This window comes from Emydura macquarii, unplaced genomic scaffold, assembly GCF_026122565.2.
Source record: "Emydura macquarii macquarii isolate MOO-44397 ecotype Brisbane River unplaced genomic scaffold, CSIRO-AGI_Emac_v2 contig_1363, whole genome shotgun sequence".
Lineage (NCBI taxonomy): Eukaryota > Metazoa > Chordata > Testudines > Chelidae > Emydura > Emydura macquarii.
This window is the reverse complement of record NW_027131500.1, coordinates 11,630,863-11,654,620: the sequence shown is the minus strand read 5'-3', so window position 1 is coordinate 11,654,620 and position 23,758 is coordinate 11,630,863. Positions and strand designations below refer to the sequence as shown.

Sequence of the window (23,758 nt, the reverse complement as noted above, 5' to 3'; positions counted from 1 at the left end):
GTTTTGAAACTTTAAAATATTTTAAAAAGAGAACTGGAAGGCAGGAGGAATATGATAAGCAGTTATTCAAGTTAATAATCAAAAGTACCTTAGAAACCACAGATACAACAGTTTGTACTAATCTTTTATTCTGCAGACCTTGTCAACAACATAATTGCAGCAATACTCTTTAAAATGGTCAAATCTATAACTAACTCTCAAATCTACTAGTACAGAGAGACTGGTGTCCTAATTTACTATGTTATATATTTCCCTGCGTTTTTGCCAATGTGTCTCTTGATAAACATATCTAGTGTTAATGTAAACCCTGACAATTTTCTAAAGCGTAGAAGACCATCAAGATCATCATTCACCGATACTTCTGCAAAGTCTAGTATATAACTTGTCAGCCACTTAGATTAAGATCAAGTCATCAAGTTCCGAAAAACCTAAGTAATATGTTATTTGGAGGTCACAAACCTGAAAAGTTGCAGAAAAATATTCATAATTTTTTAGAACACTTGAACACTAAAAACTGCTTTTAAAAATGACATGCATTAACTCTCTAACTGAAGGAACTATAATTCCTTAGTATTAAATCTAGCTTTCTAGTCATACCTGAGAAGAATGTTACAACTTGATCATTGTAGTTACCCTTTTGTTGTCATGTACAATCCAATTTTTTAGCTCTTCCTTCAATTCTTCTTCATATTTTCTTGCATCTGCCTTTGTGATTACTATTTTATTCTTAAAATGTGTAAACTTCTCAGGATCTAGCTCCTTAAAAACAGGTCATAGAAAAACTAGATTGTTACAAACAGACAATGTCATCTGGCAAACATACAACAGCCTCTTAAAAACAACTGCTCAAAATAGTTGTGAAAATATATAAGTGATGTGTTCTTACATCAGCTCTTGGCCAGTCTTCCCAGACTTGTACCATGGTGTCATATAGTAAAATACTTTCTCGTGGAGAAAAGGCCATGTCTGAAGGAAAGCCATATTTTTCTATCTGTGATATCAGAAAAAGGAAAGCAGAGAGGATTTGTGGTTTGTGTGGGAGGGAAGTTCCCCCATCATCTTCTCTTCAGTGGATAACTGTTTCCCATCTTGTTCTACATTCCCCTTTCTTAGGTTCTTGTGTTGCAGCAGCCATTCTTGAGAAATATAAAGAAAGGATAGAATTTCTCTTTGAACATTAGGGCTGCAAAAATGACACGTGATTCTTTCTCAAGGAGCTTAATTCCTGTTTCTGCATCACTCCTGTCTTTTTTAACCTGGGCAGGGAAATTGAGTTCCTTGCAAGATGTCTTGAAGGTATATTTTCTAATAATTTTATGGTTCATTTAAAAATTGTTTTGTTTACTATACCATTAAACTTACATGGTCCACAGTTAGTGCAGCACATGGGTGATAATGATGAATTTTGAAGTCATCTTTCTCTAAGGAACACACGTATTTTTCTAAATCATTGTATCTCTCTCCATAGAGCACTGTAAACAGAATAATAGGTTTCTAAATCTGCAACAAGTTATCTGATAATAGCTGAAAACTAAAAACAAAAGCCCACCATTTTTAAACCTGAGTCCCTAAACTTATGCATCTAAGCAAGTGATCTTATTGTAACAGGTGATAAGCATCTTCAGTTATCATTGAAGTCAGTGATAGTTGTGCTCAGCACCTTTGAAAAATCTCATTTTATTAGACACCCACATTTGCTGATTTTCACCATGTGTTTTTTAAAAATCAGATATAAAGGACTAATCTTATTTTTTTTAAATGTTGCATTCTGATACATACCTAATTTAACTTTATATGACTTATTTACTGTCTTGATATTCTTTTGTTTTTTAGTGCCTTTCTTGGTAGTTGTAGAAGAACCAGAGCTTTCTTCTATTACTCTCTCAACATGTTGCCAATATCTTTTCACTGACTGTAGCCACCTATGCAAAAAATAATGTATTTGCTGAAAAAGTAGTGCAATGTAACAAACAATTCTTTTTTTTTTTTTTTTTTTTTTTGGACATTCTAACAAACAACTGTTGTAAACTCTTCAAACTAGCAAAAGCTAACTGCTCAAATTGTTGCAGACTTTTCTGATACTCTAGGAATACTATGACAAACATCCCCTTTAGTAAAACAATATAAAAAATAAGGGAACAAAAGACATTGTGTCATTATGCACTAAATTCTTTCCTTTTAAATTCCTCAGGCATGAGGAAAGCCTTGAATGCAGTGGAATTGGTGCAATATCACTCTTTGGGTGGGAAGCCTGCAGTGAGGTTCTTGACACATAATATAGGCTAGGACCTCAGCTCTGTAGAACCTCCCTATGCCCTAGCAAATGGGGTTTTGGCCAAATGAGTGGGAGAAGAGGTGGAGCTGGAGATCCACAAACATATAGATCCACTAACTAAATAGACCTGCAGCAGCTAAGGTTACAGTAGCAGCTACAGAGTAGCTCTTGAGCTACTCCACGGTCTGTGGTGTGGCTTCAGTCTCCCTTGATCCAGATGGATGTCTTTACTTTGTTTATGCATTAGATCCAAGGATTTGCCCCTATATAAATGCAAGTCATCTAAAGCTAAATCGTCCCGCACATGACACAGCCCACAGGATGTGGAAAGTTACTCCAGAAACTAACTCCAATGAACTGTACAGAATTCCCTTCCTGTTGTCTCCTGGTGAAAATCTCTGTGGGACTGCAGAGAAGGCATGGTGTGTAAATTGTTCGATAGCAAGGTAAGGCCCTAAAGATGTGTCTGCAAAATGCGCTGAGGTTAAAAAAAAATTAAAGCAATTCAAATCAAATAGAACAACTCATTTTGCACTTGCAAGAAAATTAAACATTATATTTACGCAGTAAGATGTTTTGGGTTACTAATAGTTGCAGAGAGAGCCAAAAATGGACATCGAATCATAACTAGAAGGTGCTCCCAAACTTCTGCTCCAATTTCACCACCAAGACAATGGACCTGTTATTGGACATAATATTCATCTTTAAGTATGGATGTTTGACATTAGAATAATAACTCAAACAATTTTTTTGCTTTCTATACTATAAGGTAGATTTACAATATTTTCCCTACTGCCCTGCCAATTTTCCAACTCCTAACAAAGTAAAGTACACTCCTCCAGCCCACAGCTGGAGAAACAGCAGCACATAGCACTTCCATAGAGTTCTCCAGGGTAAGTACTTGTTATTTTGAGACAGGGTGCTCCTGACTCCCATGTGAGTAGAACCCTAATCCATGTGAACGCTGATAGCTCAGTATTGCACTTAAAGCATCCCTCATACCTGAATCACAAATGGCATTTGCTTTAGATATGGAGAGAAACAAATTTCTGTTCTTCAGATCAGTTGAGAACTGCCATACTGACATGAACAGGAGACTTTAAAAAAAACGAGTGAGGGTGGTAGTAACAAAAGAAAAGGCTGCATGGACAGTTGACCAAGTGCAGATGGTAGAGGGGGTGGAATAGAATATGGGCATATAAATATGCCAAACACACTTAGCTCCTGACATTTTAATTAAATAACTTTTAATAATTCCAATAGAAGCAAAGAAGGATAGTAGAAATCTACCTCATCAAATATAATATATCTGATTCTTTTGGCCCATTGCTGGCGGTGAGGTGAGAGCAGCAGGATTTCTAAGCATTGAGGCACCGTCACCAATACCTGAAAAAAATGTTTACAGCCCATTAGTTTCAAACCTGCTGACAAATTACATTATCATAAAACTTACCTTTTATAACATAAACAAACATTTTAGGTTTATTTTCAGTGAATAACAGCTAGGAGTGGCTGATGCTCCAAAGCTTCAGATAAGCATCCAAATTTCAGATACTAATCTGAATATCAGATGAACTAGCCAAACCATTAAAACCCTATTCGCTTTCTTCTTAAGTTCCTACTCTTAATAGATTTCTCACCAAAAAAGGGAATACTTACGCTGCTGCAGGGATAACTGAACACTTAGGGTGGAAAAACTGCAGAGAGGAACTCACCAGAGCTCCAGCTGGTAGGAGCAGCTGCAGAAATATCCAAAGCAAAGCAGGAACTGTTTGATATTCAGAGAACTTTCTACAGTTCTGACTGGACTTTCTCTGCCCTCTGCAGATTGGCTGTTTGCTCCAACTCTTTCCCTTCCCTCACAGTCTGTTCACCTCCGCTTCATTCCATACCTGCCCTTCTTACTCTGCTTTCCTTAACGTCGCCTCTCCCTTCACTTGTCTTTCCATTTAACTTATTCCCTCCTAAGTAAACTCATCCCTCCCTCCCCCCAAAATCTGTGGAACTAACATGACATTGGCTCCTTACATTGTTAATTCTACTTGCATGTTATATACCCTTTCCCACATCCTGTCTGCCTTGTCTATTTAGATTACAAAGTCTTTGGAGCAGGGTCCTTCAGTTTCTCTTTGTTTGTACACTGCCTAGCGCAATAGGGCCTTATTCATAGTTGTTCTTTGGCACTGCCCTAATAAACAATTAATAATAATAATCCTAGGCTGTACATTCGAGGATGCTAGAAATGTGCCTTTTTTCCTCAATGCTGTGGAATGCCTGCTGCATTTCACTAATTTACTTTCAAGCTGCCACTTTATAAAGTAGCTAGAGTATAAATGCTAAATTAAACTGCTTCTCTGCCTTCCTCCTTGAGAGAGATATGAACCTGAGAACATACTTGTTTAAAAAAAAAAAAGAGGGGGATGGTTTTCAAGATCTTTAACTTCAGTATATATTATTACCTACTCTTCTAGAAAACTGGCAAGTAAATACAAACCAGTTTGTTGTGCACCCAGATCTATCACCTCTATTGGAACTTCATATAAAATGAAGTGAAATTCTGACATCAGGAAAGATCTGTTCTTGATTATGTCTACAATATTAGATTTTGTTCTGTTATATTCAGATTTCTTTGGAAATTCAGAATTTTAAAAATGATACCATGATTAATTTTCTGAGCTGCAGTCTAGCACAAGTTCAAACTTCATTATTTAAATAAAGAAATGCATCATATAATAACAAATCTGAAATAATAGAGTATACCTGACAGTTCAGAGCATCATGGCGGTAATCTCTTGTAAAAACACCACATATTACCAGGCCATCGGGCAGTGTTTTGTTAAATCGATTATAAACAGTTGCCCACACTTGGTTAACAAGCGCCTATTTATTAAAGAAAAGGAACACATCAGTAACACATCAATAAAATGTAGACAGCTAAGAAAGTAAAAACTATAAAAAAAGAGTCTGGTTCATTATATTACTCCAATTTTAAACAAATGTAAATACATTGTCAGTCCTGAATGTAAATTACAGTGATTATTACCAAGTTGCATAATAGACTCAGACACAGCATATTAACTGTGATATAAAAATGCAAACATCTAGGCAAAAAAAATGGTATCAGTGTAAGGAAGACAAGACAACATCAAATAAGCTAAATTCTGAAGTCCTTACTCAGAGTTTACTCAGTACTTACAGGCAAAGCTCTCATTGATTTAAACATTGAATAGAAGCTTAAAGTTTTAACCCAATTGGGCCAGATCCTCATCAGGTGTAAATTACTAACTCCAGCAAAGTCAATGTAGTTACACTGTAGTTTACACAAGTTGAAGATTTGACTGAAATATGTTTTATTTTGCTGTAAAATCACTTTTCTTTATACTATGCAATATACTCATTTAAGCCATACCTTTGTAGGAGCAACATACACAACCACCCCTTCATTACTTTCTTTCAGGATTTTCTCCATGCAGTAGTAGGAGGCATATGTTTTCCCTGATGATGTGGGAGCAACAATCACTGCAGATTCATTATTATCTACAATGTCAAGAAGGTCTCGCTGCAGATAAAGAGTGACATGGACTGTATGTCAAGACAATATCTTTTTTTATACAATTCTAGATATTATGATACAAATACACCCATTTCATTTCATCAGCCTACAATCATCTTTTTTACCACTGCATAATTCTGTGCAGCCCTGCTATGGAAAAATCATGTTCCCTTCCCTATTCACTCCTGCTACTGAAAATTCTTGAGCCCTTTGTTAAAATTCATATACATATATCCAGTGTCATCACTTATTTCATTCTATCAGAGGTATTTAATCCTTTTTTCTCCTGATAAAGAAAAAAAAATCTATTCAATTGCTATTAGCTTAAAGAGAAATAAATGTTTATTAGAGTCACACTAAATTCACCATGGTTCACAACTTTGCAGTCCCTTCAGGTCCACTAAAAATTTCCAACACGAACCATATAAACCAATGGTTCCCAACCTAGGGTACAGGACCCACTTGGGGGAGCGCCAAAGATTACAGGGGTCCATGAGGCTTCAGTAATATTGAGGTCATTTAGCCACTGAGCTCTGTGCTGGGCACAGCAGCCTTGAGCTCTGTTCCGGCCAGAGCGGAGGAGCAGCCCCCCAAGCTCCACATTGGCCAGTCGCAAAACCACCCCTCCCCCTGAGCTCCGTGCCGGCCGGAGCGAAGAAAAAGTGCCCCAGTCCCTCACTGGTCGGAGAGAAGCAGCCCCATGCTGGTGGGGGTCTGGAGCAGCCTCGGCCAACCCGTCAGGCCCCACCTACATTACCCTTAGTCCATAAGGGATGGAAAGAGGCAGGGCCACACGGAGCGTGAGGTGGCTGCTGCGCCAGGGAAGTCTTAGCTTCTTGCTCAGGTAAAAGTAATTTATTATTATTCATTAATTTAGTGTTATTATTATCATTATATGTGTATACAGGGGTTATGTGTGTTTATGGCAGGTGAGGGACAGGTCAGGGGGCCGTGTGTTTTACCTAGTGTTAACTAGTGGGGTTTTCACTCAAAAAGATTGGGAACCATTATAAACCACTATGAATTTATCAATTTTCCTACAAAAATGTTGAATTTCACTACAGTGCCTTCTTCTCTTCATAGACCTGTTTCATCCCAGTAGTGGTCTTAATAAACTTCACCCTCTCCATATCTGAAGAGCCTTGTAGAAACGGTCTAGAATATGGTTTGCAACCTCCCTGCTCCCTAGGTCTTTAGGGACTGGTGGCCAACTCCATCCCAGTTTATTCAAAATCTGAAGGAGCTAAATTTAGTACCACAATGCTAGCACCTGTTAAACCAGTTAAACAAACACCTGTCAGGGATAGTCTTGGTCCTGCCTCAGCATAGGGGGCTGGACTAGATGACGTCTCATGGTCCCTTCCAGCCCTACATTACTTATGATTCTATTATTTTAAAACATATCACCATAGCTAAGCTATTTTTAATATTAAAGCAGAAATAAAGAATTATAACTATAAATTCAGAAATAAATCAAGATCACATTGACAAATCAAACAAGTTAGTCTCTATATATTGAATTGGAGTTAAGTCATCAAATTAATACCAAAAATAATTAATCCTTATACATTTTAAAGAGCCTAAGAACATAGCTGTTCATTTGGTAAAATTCTTGATTTGGGATTTATAACCAAAATCAATTAAATTGATAATTTCCTCTTTGGTTAAGTATCTTAATATTGAAACCAAATTATTACGGCACAATGCGGTCCAGATCTGACTCGTGAAAGCCATCCCGGCTCACTGGGGAAAGGTGACTGTGAACTCCGCTGTTCCCGGATCTGACAGCCCTTTAAGGCCGGACATCGTCATCACCAATGAGGACCGGAAGAAGATCATGGTGGACGTCACAGTCCCGTTCGAAAACAGGACCCCGGCCTTTCACGCAGCCCAAGCTCGTAAGGAGAAGTACGCCCCCCTGGCCGACACCCTGAGAGCAAAGGGCTATGAGGTACAGACCCACGCCCTGATCATCGGGGCCCTGGGCACCTGGGATCCCCGCAACGAGTGCGTGCTGTGGGCTTGCGGTGTCGGTCGACACTACGCCCGGCTGATGCGGCACCTCATGGTGTCCGACGCAATCCGGTGGTCGAGAGACATTTACATCGAGCACATCACCGGCCACAGACAGTACCGGGACAAGTGAGCCAGAGCACCACCGCGAGAAATTTATAGTTTCAAGGACTAACTTCACCACCTACCTGACTCAATGAGGAACAACCCACTATTACGGACTTATCTACTCCCCATTAATTGCATCCCATGTAACCCCTGCACTAAGTGATGTTCCCTCATTACCGATCCTTTGTGTTCCTAACTGTCAAAACTATCACCCCCTCCCCCCATCCAGGATACCACAGATTATCCTCTCGTTGTACTCCCTGAGTCCCAGCCAAACTCTGTACCCCCTAATAACGTGTACATTATGCCTGGATGTCCAGTAACTATTTCGTTTAAACTCTGTACCATAACTTTTTAAACATTATCTTCAATAAAAATGTTTAAATCTGACATCTGAACCACAACCTCACAGTCAATGATAAAACTTCCTTCTTAGACTTCAGGTGCTATATGGTGGCTAACCTTTCCCTTCTTCCCCTCCCTGTGCCCCCCACAAACCCCGAACAGAGACTTTATAAAACAAACGTTAACAGGGCACTCTTGATAACGAGAAGTTTAACAATTCTTATTTGCCAGAAATTGCATATGGCCATCTCAAGTCTCCCAAGACTTTTAAACACAATCACATTATAATGAGTGTCTTTATGAGAGAATATAAAGGGCTGTTTAAACCTGGGGAACTTTTCTATTTGGAGGCTTCATTGTACAGGCTTTATTGAGTCACTTATACACACGTGCACTCAGTCATATTTCCACACACTAACACAAAAACTGAAAAAGGGAAAAATAAGATAATTAAGAAACAGAGTAGGAGCTAGAATTACAACCAAGGAGCATATGGTCATGTCTGCTGGCTCAGTGCTGCTCAGTAGTGGACTTTCTTTGGGTGCATGGAGAGACTGGTGAAAGGTTGAAGTAGCATGTTTGTTGATGTTGTGACTTCCCCTCCAGAAGGTGAGATTCTAGAATGTCAGTATTGTCTCAGGAGGCTTGTGGCTCCAGAAGACACGGCTTCTTGACCTTATCCTTGATTCTTATGGAGTATGAATTTTGTTCACTCTGCCTTGCAGCACCTCCCTTAGATGCAAGGCTGACTTTGGTGCCATCCAGTTCAGTCCAGTCATGTTTGAATTAGGTCATCATTAGTGAGCATCAACTTGAAAACAATCTCGCTTAAGCCAGAAATTTAAAAAATATTATTTTTTTCCATAGCATAGAGAGTGTTGGTCTGTGACCTCTAAAAATCATCAAAAATCCAGACACACAGGACCACTTTCAAGGAACTGATGTGATCTTATATGGGTCAAATTTCTCAAGCAGACACTATATCACCAGTTTATGGAAAATTCAATGTAAAATTCCCATGCAAATAAATAACAGATAAAACCCTGTCACAAAAAAATCTCAATAACTTAACAACCTTCATTCATGACCAAATCAAAAATAAATTCAGATTTATGATAAATTTCATCATCTCCGCTTTCTCCTCTATTATCTACCAACAGACAAATGTACTTTTTCTTCTTGCAGACAAGGCAATTACAATAAACCTTCCTATTTTTGAACTCGACTAGAGATCAGACAGTTTATTCTGAAATCTAAATCTGGGGATTTTAAAAGGTTACTTGAAAGTTAATCAAGAAGAAACCCATTTAAATTGGAAAGTTTATATTTTCTAGAAGGACTATATATCTGTATAGGCTATTCTCATCATATAAACCCCTTCCCTCCCCCCTACCCCCAACCACCCACTGTAGGTGAAATTGGAGGTCCATGAAAATTAAGTTCCCAAAATCAGCTTTTCAAAGAGGCTTTAGATAGCTTTTTGATATGGTGCTGTGGAATTTTCTGTTATATTTTAGTGTTGGCTCTTCTAACGAAGATTACCTATAAAAACAGTAGGTCAAATTTCACAGTATATTCTATTACCTGCCATGTATCTGGAATAAAATGCTGGATCCTGGGATCTCGATCTGTTCTCTCTTCTCTTAACAGGTAATGACCCATATACTGTAGCTGAAACCGAGCTGCTCCCATGCCAACAGCATATTTAGCCTTCTTTTTTCTGTCATCCTCTGGAATCTGTAAACATTTGGAATTTTTAATGCAGCTTGTTTGTTCAAATGATCTTAATGACATTTTTTCACTTCTCAGTAAAGTAGCAATATTATATCTAGTTATTCATTTCCTACAATAAAGAAAGGATTTATTTAAAATATGTTGGGTTTTCTTGTTCCAATTAAGCATCCAATTATTACGGTCTCACAGTAGCAAGAAGTTAAGAAATCTGCAGGTGATGGCAGGATCAGGACCTTAAACAGTAGCATTAAGAAGCCTTGAAACTCCTATCATCCTATCATTGTTTGCTGATGATAGCAATGAAGAGTTCAGAAGGTAGTAAAAATAGTGCTGAATACAAGAGGTGCCCAACACCACACAGGGTCAGGCCCTTACTCAGACAAATGCAATACATGGGACAACAGTCTAGATATAGGAATGATGTTTTAGATATTATCCCATGGAACCAAGGTTATTTAAATTACAATAGTTTCTAAATTTTGTTTTAGTGGTTTAACTTGTTCATTATAAAATGTCCCCCTCCCCTGTCCTTACTCCCCTTTTCTAGCTTTTAGTTTTATTACAGAGGGAGCCGGTAGCAAGTCCTATATTTAAGTGGCTTAACACTTTCCTTTATAAAAGATTCTTGCCACTGTTTCTTTGAAAATCTCTAACACCTGCATTGTTTGCAGTAGGCTTTGATATTATTATACAGAAGGTGAGCTATCAAGCAGGAGAAGTGCCTTTTTTTTTTTTTTGCTCATTAAATTCATTCAGCTTTTGCTGAGATATAATCTGTTAAAAATCACCATTTCCCTTCTCTCATTTTTATTCCTCAGGAAAATTTCATCAGCCTGCCAAAATGATAGTTAAACATGAACATTCTAAGATAGGGTAACCTCTAATGCACCTGAGTGCTTTTGGAGCAGCTATAGGAGGTGAAGAAAGCCAGGCTGCTCTCCTCCTTCCCAATCCTACATACTACCTGGTAGGGATGAGAGGGAGAGGGAAAACCAGACTGAAATGAGCTCACTTCACCCATAAATCCCCTAGTCCCTGCCCATGGCTCCAGCAGTCCATCCTCTCTGAAGCCAGGAACTGGGGCAAGAACTTGCGCAACTCCTGGGTAAAGGAGGGAATGAGTGAGAGAGAGATATCAAGCTGAGCTCCCTCCATGATCACTCCTGGACCCAGTGATCCATCCTCCCTCTGAGATAACTGCCTTCTTCAGATGCCAACTAATCTCGTTATTCCTGTAGGTTAAGTAGTAGAAGAATGCTGAAATTCAGGGTGTGAATTGATGATGCATAATGGGTGTGCTTGTTACAGTTGAACATAATAGAATTTGTTCTGACCTTTTGCCTTTAAAACCACACTTAGGAAATAATATTTAAAAAATAAAACTGTGTTAAAACAACATTATGCAGGTGGCAAAATCAAGCACTTGAAAGTTGCGTTGTGCAGGAGGTCAGACTAGATGATCATATTGGTCCCTTCTGACCTTAGAGTCTATGAGTATATGAAATACCAGATTTCCCGTTGCCTGTGTAATCTTAATTTGGCCCTATTGTTCATATATGTCACAATACAGCTTTTACATGATTATATTTTTTCCACAGGGCCTCTTCCTTACTTAATTGCACAAGATGTACATACAAGGAGGCAAAAATAAAATTGCATTAACAATCAAATCTGGCATCTCCTACATTTCAAGTGCTTGACTTTGTCATCTATATAATGTTCTTTTAACATAGTTTTTTTGTACACAATTGTAGATATTTTGAAAAAAACAAAAACAAAAATAAATTGTATGACAAAAATTAGAGCAGACATAAAGATATATTCATGTAGGATAGTAAAATTGTTATACAGACATTACCTGGGAAGAATCTAAAGTACATGCTAAATTGTCAAATCCAAAGTATTTAAGACATCTGACAATCTTTTGATAATCTTCCTTCTCCAATAAATCCTTATATTTTTCTAGTAAGGAATGGATTCTTCTCATCACTTCAACAGCTGTATTTAGATCTTTCACTCTCTTTCCTTGAAAAACAAAATATTCAACTATATTGATAATCTCATTATGTATTTTTAAAATAATTTTTGTTCATTTGAGAGGTGGCAGAACCCTTCACCCCAGGGCCAAATGATCCTCACAGCTGCACAGGGTCTGTGCAAAGAGAGAGAGTCTCAGATCTCAGGCTGCAGCTTGATTCCAAACCTTTACACTGCAATTTTTAGCCCCGCAGCCTGAGCCCTGCAAGCCTGAGTCAGCTGACCCTGGCCAGCCACAGGTGTGCTGTAGCTCTTTTATTTCAGTGTAGTTGTACCCTTTGGGACCCGTGCAATGACTCTGATTCTGATGTCAGGTTGAAAGACCCTGCATCAGCATCAGGAAGCTCCCAATAAAAGTCACCAACATAAAGCCTGCTTGTAGAGATTTTTCTGGAATGCAACAGAATGAAAATGACTGAACAGGAAGCAGTCCTAGCAAAAGTTATTGCTGCAGATGGCTTAGGATTTATTTCAATCACAAGCTGTGTGATAGAGGACACAGCCAAAATAGTTCAACTCTATGGACCTTAAGGACATGCAGTAAGCCAAGGCCCACCTCTTCCCACATTTATATGCAGATATATGTGAACAGATGGCTGAGATTGGGCACTGAGAGCTGGGGTCTATGGCTAGAGTGTTTTCTTTTTGCAGGGGGTCAACTGGGGGAGGAAATTACATTTATCTTTATATTACTTGGCTTGTATTTTGAAAATAAGGCAAAGTTGCCTATAGCTCTGGATAGGTGCTTTTTAATGTTATGTATAAATCAAAATGCACAAAATAATAAATATGTTTTGACGCTTTACACATCTGCCTCCTTTCATGGTCAGTGCATATAGATGGTGGTTTGGACATTTTTTCTTTTTTTTTTTTTTTAAATCCTTTTCTGTTTACACCTCATTTTAGGACATGTGTATTGCTCAAAAAAAAAAATTGCTTCTTGTGTCCAGTACTTGCAGCTCAACACTACATTAAATGACATGGGAAATATGATGCTGCAATGTAGTTAGAGTTTAGCATCCACATCATCCCATCTCTGCAGTGAGAATGGATGCTGGAGAGTGGAGAAGGGAGTTCTGATACATTGGTTTGACATTAACATGAACACAGGCTTTCCATGATGATCCTATCAGCATTTTGGTATTCTTGCTTTTGTCCTGTCACTTACTACAAGTCCAGTGTTGCCAGCTCTCACAAACTGATTATGAATAACATTGTCTGGGTCCTGGCAGCATGTAGTTTCACAGTGACATGAAAAGTTCCTAAAATTTGTGTGATCGCTGGAAGCAAGTTGAGAGAGAATTTGATTAGCCTAGTTAACAATATGCTAAACTACAACGCCAGAGACCATGAGTTCTAATCCCAGCTGTTGCACTCAAACTATTTCTGTATCTTCACAATCCTTACTATGAACCAAGCTTTGTACACGGGGTGGTAATTATCATTCATGCATTTCACAGAAAAAGTAACAGAGATTGCACTAGGGCATTTCAGACAGACCTGGAATTAGAACCCCAGTCTCTACAACAGAGCCAAAGCTTTTCCACATAGTCTTTTAAAAGTGATATGTCAAATCAGGTGTGTGTCTAAATCCTCCTTCCCACTAATGCAGGGTGGCTCTCTGTCAGCCTTTAGCAGCGGCCTGCATACTGAAATTTACTACTCCGCTATGGGGTGCCAAGAAATATGGTTCTTTAAGTCAAATAGTAGTGGCTCCTGCTTTTCATATCCAGAGGTCCCACTATCAGTCCCCACAGATGACTCAGACAGGAGTGGTGTTACATGTAACTTGCTGCTTGTAATTACAATCTGCTCCCAGAGCCAAGGAGAGAAACCAAAATTCTTGATGTTCAGTGTCCTTTTGTGGTCTCACAAAACTGGTAAGATATGTGTTGTGTCTCCTTGTGTGGGTTGGGTAACAGAGAGGATAATTTTATGCTAATTCCTATCAGTTGTGTCTATACCTGAAATGGAAGAGGTGTGGATGTGTGAGATCAAACTCTGTTGATGACCTATCTGGCAGTGAAAAAAATATATACATGTTTGTATAAAAGTTAGTGTAAGGACCTAATGTAATTGTCAGAATGATTCTATATTGCAAAACGTATTTAGAAGAGAATTTGGCAGTTGTGTTCATATTTGTTTTAATGTTGCATTTTATTATTTGTATTTGGTTAATAGGACTGGCGCTTTATCATTGTAAATTTGTGCAGTGTGGCAAAGCTATAATTGTGGCATGGATGGGAAGGACAAGGAGACATAAGACACATCAAATAAATGATTTAATCTTTTTAACAAAAATGTCATGATTTTTTGGGGTCTGGCTCATGACTTCTGAACTTTTGGGGTTGGCATACTTCTTTTAAATCAGAGAAAATACACAGATCTAAAGGACATCCTCATATTAAAATCACCACCGTAGTGGATCAAGAAAAGTCACAGTAGTACAAGAACATATTACAACAAGCCCTTGACTCCAGTGATTGTGCCACAATTGCCCAGCTGAAGTGGGAGCAACAGAAGAACACAATCTACAATGCAGCTCTGTCAGTCTTTGGGAAGAAGGAAAACAAGACTGAAGACTGGTCTGACACATATTCCAGTGAGATGACACCAGTCATCAAGGCCAAACGTACAGCCCAAATCAATTACAGGAGAGACCCAAATGAAAAAACCTTACAAGCGTTGAAAGCATCAAGAACCAAGGTACAACAAACTGCTCAACGTTGTGCCACTGACTATTGGCAGCACCTATGTGAAAGCATCCAAGTAGCACCTGATATGGGTAACATCAGAAATATGTCTGATGGGATCAAGAAAGTCTTGGGTCCAACTTCAAAGAAAACAGCCCCACTGAAATCAACAACAGGGGAAACAATCAATGACCGCACCAAGCAGATGGATTACTGATAGAACACTATTCTGAACTTTACTCTCATGAAAATATTGTTACAGATATAGCCATCAACACCATCGAAAGCCTGCCTATTATGAACCAACTCGACAATGAACCAACAGTTGAGGAGCTTAGCCTTACTATAGATGACCTCTCCAATGGAAAGACCCCCCAAAAAGACTGCATACCCTCAGTGATCATAAAATGTGAAAAACCTATCTGACTGCAACACCTTTACGAGTTGCTTTGTCTGCACTGGAAAGAAAGTGAAGTACCACAATAAATGAGAGACACCAGCATCATCACTGTCTATAAAAACAGGGGCAACAGGAGCGACTCTAACAACTATTGTGGCATTTCCCTTCTTAGCATCATGGGGAAAGCCTTTGCCTGAGTTGTCCTGAATAGACTTCAGATCCTGGCAGACAGATTTTATCCTGAATCACAGTACGGCTTCTAAGCCAAAAAGGTCGACTACCTACATGATCTTCTCACTGAGACAAGTACAAGAAAAATGCAGACAAAAAAAAAGCCCCTTTACATAAAATATTCCAGTATATATGCATTAAATATTCCACTTTATAACACAGACCCCGGATATACAGATTACTGTGAAAGTCAGCCTTGCTCTACTTTGCATAGAATTCTACATACCTAACATGGTACATAAAACCTCAAAACTGATACAATTCCTTTGTGTCATTATCCAACTGAAAGCAGCAGCCAATTGGTGATCTTTTGCCTCTGTTACAAAATGCCCTGATTATGGAAAACTATTACAGTACACAAGAGACACCAAAATGATGAGCTATCATAATACACAGCAGGTACATAGTCTCCTCTCCATAGTCAGACAAATCCCCTGAAAGATATTCCAGTTGCACATATTTCTTGTGTTGGAGACATGTGGGTTATGGACAGGCTCCTTTGCACCTTCCTCCCCTGAACACTTATACCAGCTAGAGCCCTGTCCTCTTAAAATAAAAACCCAGTAGCACTACAATAGGTAATGTTTATTAAGATTTTCTTCTCCAGTCTTACTACAGTTAAATGTTGACTGCCAACCCCTCCAAAAAAAGACAAAAGCATACTTTCACATACCTTGGTCTCTGCATTGTTCTATCCAAACTTCAAAGCAGGTATTCAGTCCTGCCATTTCTGCAGTACATTTCACAGAATTACTTTGACATTTCTTCAGAAAATCCTCCAGTTTACTTATTCCAGAGCTAAAATTCTCTTGTATTAGCCTTTCAATCGAAAGAGCATTCCATTGTTTCTGTTCTTTTCTTTCCTCTTCAGCTTTCATTCTCTTTTGGTTTTCCTCAATAATTATATCTGCTTTAGTCTTCTGCCAAGAAAAGAAATATACTGCATACATAAAAGTTTATACTTTTCTGAAATTTTAAAAAACAAATATCTTACAAGTAATCTAGCACAACAAAGATTGATGTATAAGCATCATTAAGTAACTCGCTGCTTAAAAATACTTACTGGTTATTATTCACCTCACCTATACATTAGCTTTTATATAAAACATCTTCAAAATAAATCAGTAGTCAGTGAACTAATGGAAATTCCTTGACTTTTTTTCTCTGGTTACTCAATAATATCTTTTGATATCGTCAATAGCTTTATCTGATGGATATTTTCTTCACATTATGTCACAACTATGATTTTTAAAGTTATTTTAACAGTTAATATACCTGGGTAAATACTAATATTTCGATTGCCATGAACACCAAATACAGTGCTTGATTCTCCACTGCTTTGTAACTTACGTAGTTATTGTATTTATTTATTTGTATTGCAATAGCACTTAGAGGCCCTAATCTGCGATTGGAACCATATTGTTGTAGGCAGTGTACATAAATATTAAAAAAGATGGTTCCTGCCTTAAAGAGTTTGTGGTCTAACAGTATTTCCATTGGAGGAAAATGAATGTAATGCTAACAGATTAGAATAATAGTATGTTACACCCATTTTGCACAGGTGTAAATAACTACACAAGGTGCGAGCAATATTAGTTCAGTGCTGAAAATGTTTTTAATGTTGTAAAACACTTGAATTTCCATTCTGTCTGTAGGCTGCACAAGTTCTTCATTGTAGGCAGGTATGCACTGCAGGCCTGCTGATCACTACGTAAACTTGTACAGAAGAGCATTATGCTCCAGCACCTCAGCCTATCACAACCTCCCCACCACTGTGCCTGCCACTCTTTCCTACTCTGCTACTAAATCTTTTTAAAAACAAAACTATTATGTTCATTGATTTTTTCATTCACATTTTTCACAGCATCTATCCAGAGCTCTAAGAGCTATACAATGTTCAGAATAAGCAATATTGTAACAGAATAAAATCTACAATACATTAATAATACAATCATACTAACCTACTCAGATCCTTTAGCCATTCAACCCACCTCCTCCCCAAGGGTTCACTATCTATTACATTCAATTTTTTTATTTCAATATAGCCTTTACTTCTTGTCATGGTTGTGTGATTTCTTGTACAAAAAATATCTTGCCAGAGATTCCTGTGAGATAAACGTTAAATGGATTTGACTCTGAGGTCACCAATTGATGTGTCCACCTACAGTTATAAATCTACATAGCGCAGCAATATGACAGTGTAAAATAATCTCTCTTTAATAAGACAAAAATTGATCTTCCCTTACCAATTATTGACTTAGTCCCTTATCCTGTGGTGATCTTCACACAAGGACAGGGGGTCTGCCCAGACAGAGTTCAATGCAGGATTGGGAAATCAACTGCAAACCTCACACTGACTGCAGTGGATCAAGATTGTATCATTAATGAAATGGAAGAGTGAATGGAGAAATGAGGCGGGAAGGAACACCTTCAGTAAGAAATGAAAGAAAATCTAGGTGCCCTAATTACTGAAAAGATGGAAATCCAAAATCAGAACCCTTACAACGGCAGAAAAAGAATGATAGGAATTCCTGTAGTAGATGGTTTAAAGCAAAATAAAAAAATCACTACTGTACAGTTCATATATAAAACAACAACAACAACTGATCTTATGGAGATACTTCACAGATCTTACATGAGTCTTTTTCTTGTTCTTCATGTCAGAATAAGCCTTCTTTGGAGTATCCGATTGGGTTACAATTGTTTTTGAAATGTTGCCTTCCAGTGATGATCCATAAAAGCGTAGAAAAGACCGCAACTTTTGATTGTTTCGCAGGGCCCATGGATCTTTGCACATTGCTTCAAAATACAAATGATGTTACACATGCATGTTTTTCATATCCCTCACCTCCCTGCCTACATTCCTACCTTCCTTTTAGTTTTTGCATTGTGAGTCATGAAGGCTTTGTTGAGTGGTCTGAGCTTGTCTTCCCCTGCAAAAGTGCTTTGAAATGTCATGCCATTTGGTACAATAATTAGCAGCTCTTTGGAACTGCCAGAGAGAGAACTGAAAATGCTGTTTAGAAATAGTTCCAATGAAGGATTTGTTTTTTAACTACTCAGTATTTCAGAGTAGCAGCAGGGCCACAACAAAGAGAGTGGGCCATGTAAGAAGTACCAAGGCTCTGTTGCCAATACAGGTCTAGGATATCATCACACTAAGGCCTGGTCTACACTGACAATGATGGGAGATACGCAAGCTATCTAATGTAGCTTACATATCTCCTGTCGACTTACTTACGTTGACATACCGCGGCGTCTCCACTGCGCTGCAGCAATGGGAGACGTCCTCCGGCCAATGCAGCCTTACTCTTTTCGGGGGGAGGGTAGATTTATGGTATCAACAAGATTGCACTTCCAGGATCGATTGAGCGGGTCTCCACAGCCCGCTCAATCCATCCCACTGCATTGATCCGTGCAGCCCCGGCAGTGTAGACATGCCCTACGTCACTATTTGCCAATCTGTGGGTTGGGAGATTATGAGGAGTCCTGAGAAGGTTGTGGGTGGACAGACTTCCTCCTATGAAGGTTTTGTAGGAGAAGTCAGGGAGGAAGCAAGAGGCTAGTCCCAAGCTAAGGAGAGCTTGGTCGTGAAGCTGCAGCACTCATTGCTCTCTCCTCTCTCCTCCAGGGAGCTGCAGGTCTGTTGTTGAGTGGAAATCAGTAAAAGTCAAGCTTTAACCTGTTGGCTGCACACTAGTGATAGAGAAAGCATTGGCTCCCCAATGTGCCTTTGCATCCACAAAGGATTGTGAAATATGACAGGTTGTCAGATGATTCCCCAGCCATTTTGTGGACTGCAAACCAAAATAGATTGAGAACCATTGCTCTCTAAGTTAATGCTGGCTGGAACCACTGGGTCTTTTCTCTCCCAGCTTTTTTACTAGGAAACTCAAAAGCAAATTTAAGCCTTTTAATGGACCAGATAAAACCCTCTTGAATGTCCATTTCAATCCACAAAAGATAAATGTTCCAAAGCTCTGGACCAAAGTATGCTTCCTAGAGCACTGAGCCACCTTGGGGAAGGGGGAAGGGGAGGAGCACTGCCTGTCACATGTGGCTGGAAGGAATAGTGCACTCCATGTACCACAAGAATGCAATGAGAGGCATTTCTTGTTACACATTTAAAAAGGCATAGGATGTCCTTGCAGCAGGACAGTCATCTGATGAACAGGGGTCAAATCTCAGTGCTAACCATATCCTAACCAGAAAAGCCATTGTGGGACCAGTCAGCTCTAGCCACACCTGGGAGCTCGTAGCCAAATATGGCTGTCTTCTGCACAAGTCCATTGGGTGTGTGCCCCTACTCCCCTCTAGCACACCCATGCAGGGGCAGGCAGAATCTAGCCTTAACTTTTGATAAACTCAGGTGCAGCATAACAGAAACAAAAAAAGCAGAAAAAGTTATATTATTAACATACTGTGGAATTGTACTATAGCACAGTGAATCAAAGCCTGCCCTACACAATGATGACCTTCTGTGGGAAAAAAAACCAAGCCTATCAATCAAATGTTGATTGCTTAGTATATGAAAAAGAAAACTGTTAGTAGCTGCTTTAATTTCTAATGTGTACGATGCTACTTTTCACTTTTGTGAGTATTCACTATGTCATTGATCCTGCAAACAATTACAGACATGTTTAGCTTTAGGCATATGAGTAGTCCTACTAATCTCAGCAATTCCCATTATTTCTAAATGGAGAAAACAGAGCCAAGTTGCTTCTTTATATTAATTATTGCTATTTGTATTACAATAGCAACTGTGTGCCTCAGTTAGAGATTGGAACCCCATTGGGTTAGGTACTACACGCACACAAAAACACACACACCCCAAAAAGTCTTTCCCTACCCTAATACACATTGTTTTGTTAAATTAGTGCAACTTTTAAATCATTTTATGAAACTATAAAACTCCCCACACTGATAATACTTGGGGAATGGGGTCTTGTATTTTACCTTGAGAACTGGACTTTGTTCTGTCATAATCATCACTAAGAAGCTTTCCTGAATGCCAGTGTCGAAGTTCATCAAATTCTCTTTGTTTCATAAGTGAATTAACAGCAGAATCATCACTAAAGATACAACATATATAATGTACATTATTTAAAATATAGTTAATTTTTTTAAAAATGAAAGGTTTTAAAATACATGTCATATCAGCAGGTTGCTGATCTGATATAACTTACATGGAATAATATAAAAATGTGAGAATGCAATTGTAAATTATTAAAATATTTAGAGTCCATAGGTAAAATCCTAGCCCCAATGAAGTTAAGGAAAAACTTCCAATGACTTCAGTGAGACCAGGATTTCACTCTGTGGTTCCAATTAAGCAAAGATACATAATCATCTGCTTACTTTAATCAGCACCTGAATACTTACCTTAGAAAACATTCAGGGTGATATCATATCTCTCTTCTATGTGAAATTCACCCCAGTGCCATGGTACTACATAAATTGTTGCACACCTCCTAACTGCTCTTTTCCATCCCAGATGGTTTCAGGTTCTGTCTATATTTAGAAAATTTTCTCCATGTTGCTAACTCTAGTTTAAAAGAATTGATGTTTGTAGCAATGGAAGTCCAAGCATAGACAAGATTTTGGCAGCTGACATGGTCTACAGTACCTTCTTGGAAGCAAATCTAATCAACAAGCCAGAGCTCTCAATGTGGTTCACACTGGCAACCTGATTTGACACTCTTTGAACCCATGTTGAATTCAGTGGTCTCAGGTGGTCACAGAATGAAGGACTGTGATCCTGTTTCGTGTCACATTTGAGTAATGTAGTTCTATTCTATATCAGTTATTATATTGCACTCATCACTATAGTATCTGAGCATCTTCCAGTAGCATGTTAAGTGATGTGACTATCATCTGTCACTTGTAGTTTCTTTTCTCTCTCATATGGTCTCCACAAGGGGGGAAATTTGTGTGTGCAACGTAATGATTTGTTTTGGAAAGGTTTGTAGGGGGGATTGTTAGGCGAGTTTGGGTGAGGGGGTTGTATGCTATCTGCACACCGCTATGTGTTTATAGCAGAGAACATGGGTCAAAGAATTTCGTTTTGTACTTGGAGTGGGAAGTCGTGAGGTTTCTGATGGTTCTTAGTTTCTATGGGAATTCATTCCATAGTTTCAACTCAGTCCTTGAGAAAGCACCATCTTCTGCAAAGTCAAGTTTTACCCTTATGGTAGAAAGTTCTATTATGCCTAAAGAGCATAATTGTTAATCATGGTCTTCATTCCAGAGATGCTGTATATGTATTATAAACTTGTGGATGTGAGGGTGTGTGTGAGAGAGAAAGAGTGGGACACATACATGGACACCCACATGTACACATTTTTGAGATAATTTGTTACCAGTAAATAGGGAGGACAGCAGCAAAGAAAGTCCTGTAATATACAGAAACACCTTTATGGGCTACTCTGTTATTCCAATATGTTTTTGTTTGTTTGTTTTAACATTTTAACACATACTGTTTTCACTTCTTAACTTCTTAAATTTTTAATTTCGGAGGGGTAGCCATGTTAGTCTGTATACAGCAAAAACAACGAGAGTCCTGTAGCATTTAAAGACTAACAAATTTAATTTCTGCAGGCATAAGCTTTCATGGACTGTAACCCACTTCGTCAGATGTAAGGAATAGAAATCACATAGGAAGTATATATATATACATATCCAAGGGTAAGTAACAACAATGGGGAAGGTGGATAAAAGCAAAGTCCATTCACTTAGAGTAGTTGAGGTCTATTCACAACTATTGTTTAGGAGGTGAGAATGTGTGAACAGTGACAATTACTTCTTGTAATGAGATAACCATTCCAAGTCCCAATTCAAACCCAGTTTGATTGTGTCAAGTTTGCAGATGATTTCTAGCTCAGCAGTTTCTCTTTGAAGTCTGTTTTTGAAGTTTTTTTGTAGAAGTATGGCAACTTTCAAGTCAGTGACAGAGTGTCCTGGGAGATTGAAGTGTTCTCCGACTGGTTTATGGATATTATTATTTTTTATGTCTGATTTGTGTCCATTTATTCTTTTGCGTAGTGACAGTCTGGTTTGGCCAATGTACATGGCAGAGGGGCATTGCTGGCACATGATGGCATGTATTACATTAGTAGATGTGCTTTTATCTACCTTTCCCATTGTTGTTACTTACCCTTGGATATATATATATATACCTCCTATGTGATTTCTATTCCTTACATCTGACGAAGTGGGTTACAGACCACGAAAGCTTATGCCTGCAGAAATTAAATTTGTTAGTCTTTAAAGTGCTACTTTTTTTTTTAAATTTTTAATCAATGTTTTGAAATTTTTGCCTGGGTTGTTTGATACCAAATTATGAAAACAAAACCAGTCATCATCACAATGAAAATTCCTAGAATATGACAAAACCATGTCACCTAATGCTTTGATCTTATATATATTCAGGAAAATCAGAAAAAGTAAAACAGATAAATACCTTTTTAAAAATGGTAGGCGACTTAAAATATCTCCAGCAAATTCATCCACCACAGTAGATGTCATGGGTATAAGACCTAGTTTAGGAATCTTCTTGGATTCTTTTCAGTTTGAAAAAAAAGACAGTTCTTCAAAAATCTACTACAGTAACATATTTACAGCAACATCTTAAAATAATGTTAAAATAAAATTTCAGTAAAGCACAGTCACAATGTCCTTCATGCAAGAGAAATCAATAGTAAAATAAGCTTATAGTGATAGCTCAGATTTAGTGAAAATATCCAGGAAGAGTTTTGATTAATGTTATTGTTCTGTGAAACTGGCTTAACAGAAGGTTCTGTAATGCATAGAACTCATTCCTTCTGGCCAAAATTTTCAGATCTAAGAACCCAGAATTAGGGATTTAAATCCGTGCTTAGGCTCCAAAATAAAAGTGGCCTGGTTTGCAATGGGAATTGTAGATGCTCATCACCTTTGAAAATCAAGCCAGTTTATTCTTCTTAGCATCTTGGGCTACTTTCCATGTAAGAGTGGGGAGCCTAATTTTAGCCACTCAAGTTTGAAAATGTTGGCCTCTGTCACTAACTCTTGCTTGACTGAGCACAGAGAGAATCAGGAGACTGATTCACATATAAACAATGAGTAAAAAAATATGGGACTTTATATTAGGAAAGGGAAAAGAAAAACAGAAACTTAACCAGTAGAACAGTTCTCATAATATAACCTAAGATAACACTAAGAGGTCAGGCGAGGTCAGTACTCCACCCTCTTACCCCTTCCCAGGCGAGGTCAATACTCCACCCTCTTACCCCTTCCCTCTGGGTGTGCCTCACTTAGTTTACCTTGCAATAAAACTAAAGTACCTTATCTTCATTGTGTTTTTACTTTGTCATTGCCTACATGCATCAGTT

The 23,758-nt window shown here is 38.3% G+C and overlaps 1 protein-coding gene across 1 annotated transcript in view; it reads right to left on the bottom strand.

Moving 5' to 3' along the window:
• DDX60 (DExD/H-box helicase 60) overlaps positions 1 to 23,758 on the bottom strand; it is a 64,682-nt gene that overhangs the window by 23,603 nt on the left and 17,321 nt on the right. Inside the window, exons 10-23 of the mRNA XM_067551776.1 lie at positions 22,849 to 22,948; positions 20,346 to 20,461; positions 18,025 to 18,188; positions 16,063 to 16,309; positions 11,887 to 12,053; positions 9,879 to 10,031; positions 5,685 to 5,834; positions 5,036 to 5,155; positions 3,566 to 3,661; positions 2,839 to 2,954; positions 1,780 to 1,922; positions 1,363 to 1,472; positions 887 to 991; positions 634 to 759 (exon numbers count right to left, since the gene is read on the bottom strand). Coding sequence (XP_067407877.1) covers positions 634 to 759; positions 887 to 991; positions 1,363 to 1,472; positions 1,780 to 1,922; positions 2,839 to 2,954; positions 3,566 to 3,661; positions 5,036 to 5,155; positions 5,685 to 5,834; positions 9,879 to 10,031; positions 11,887 to 12,053; positions 16,063 to 16,309; positions 18,025 to 18,188; positions 20,346 to 20,461; positions 22,849 to 22,948 — 1,913 coding nt within the window. The remainder of the gene's footprint in view (positions 1 to 633; positions 760 to 886; positions 992 to 1,362; positions 1,473 to 1,779; positions 1,923 to 2,838; positions 2,955 to 3,565; positions 3,662 to 5,035; positions 5,156 to 5,684; positions 5,835 to 9,878; positions 10,032 to 11,886; positions 12,054 to 16,062; positions 16,310 to 18,024; positions 18,189 to 20,345; positions 20,462 to 22,848; positions 22,949 to 23,758) is intronic.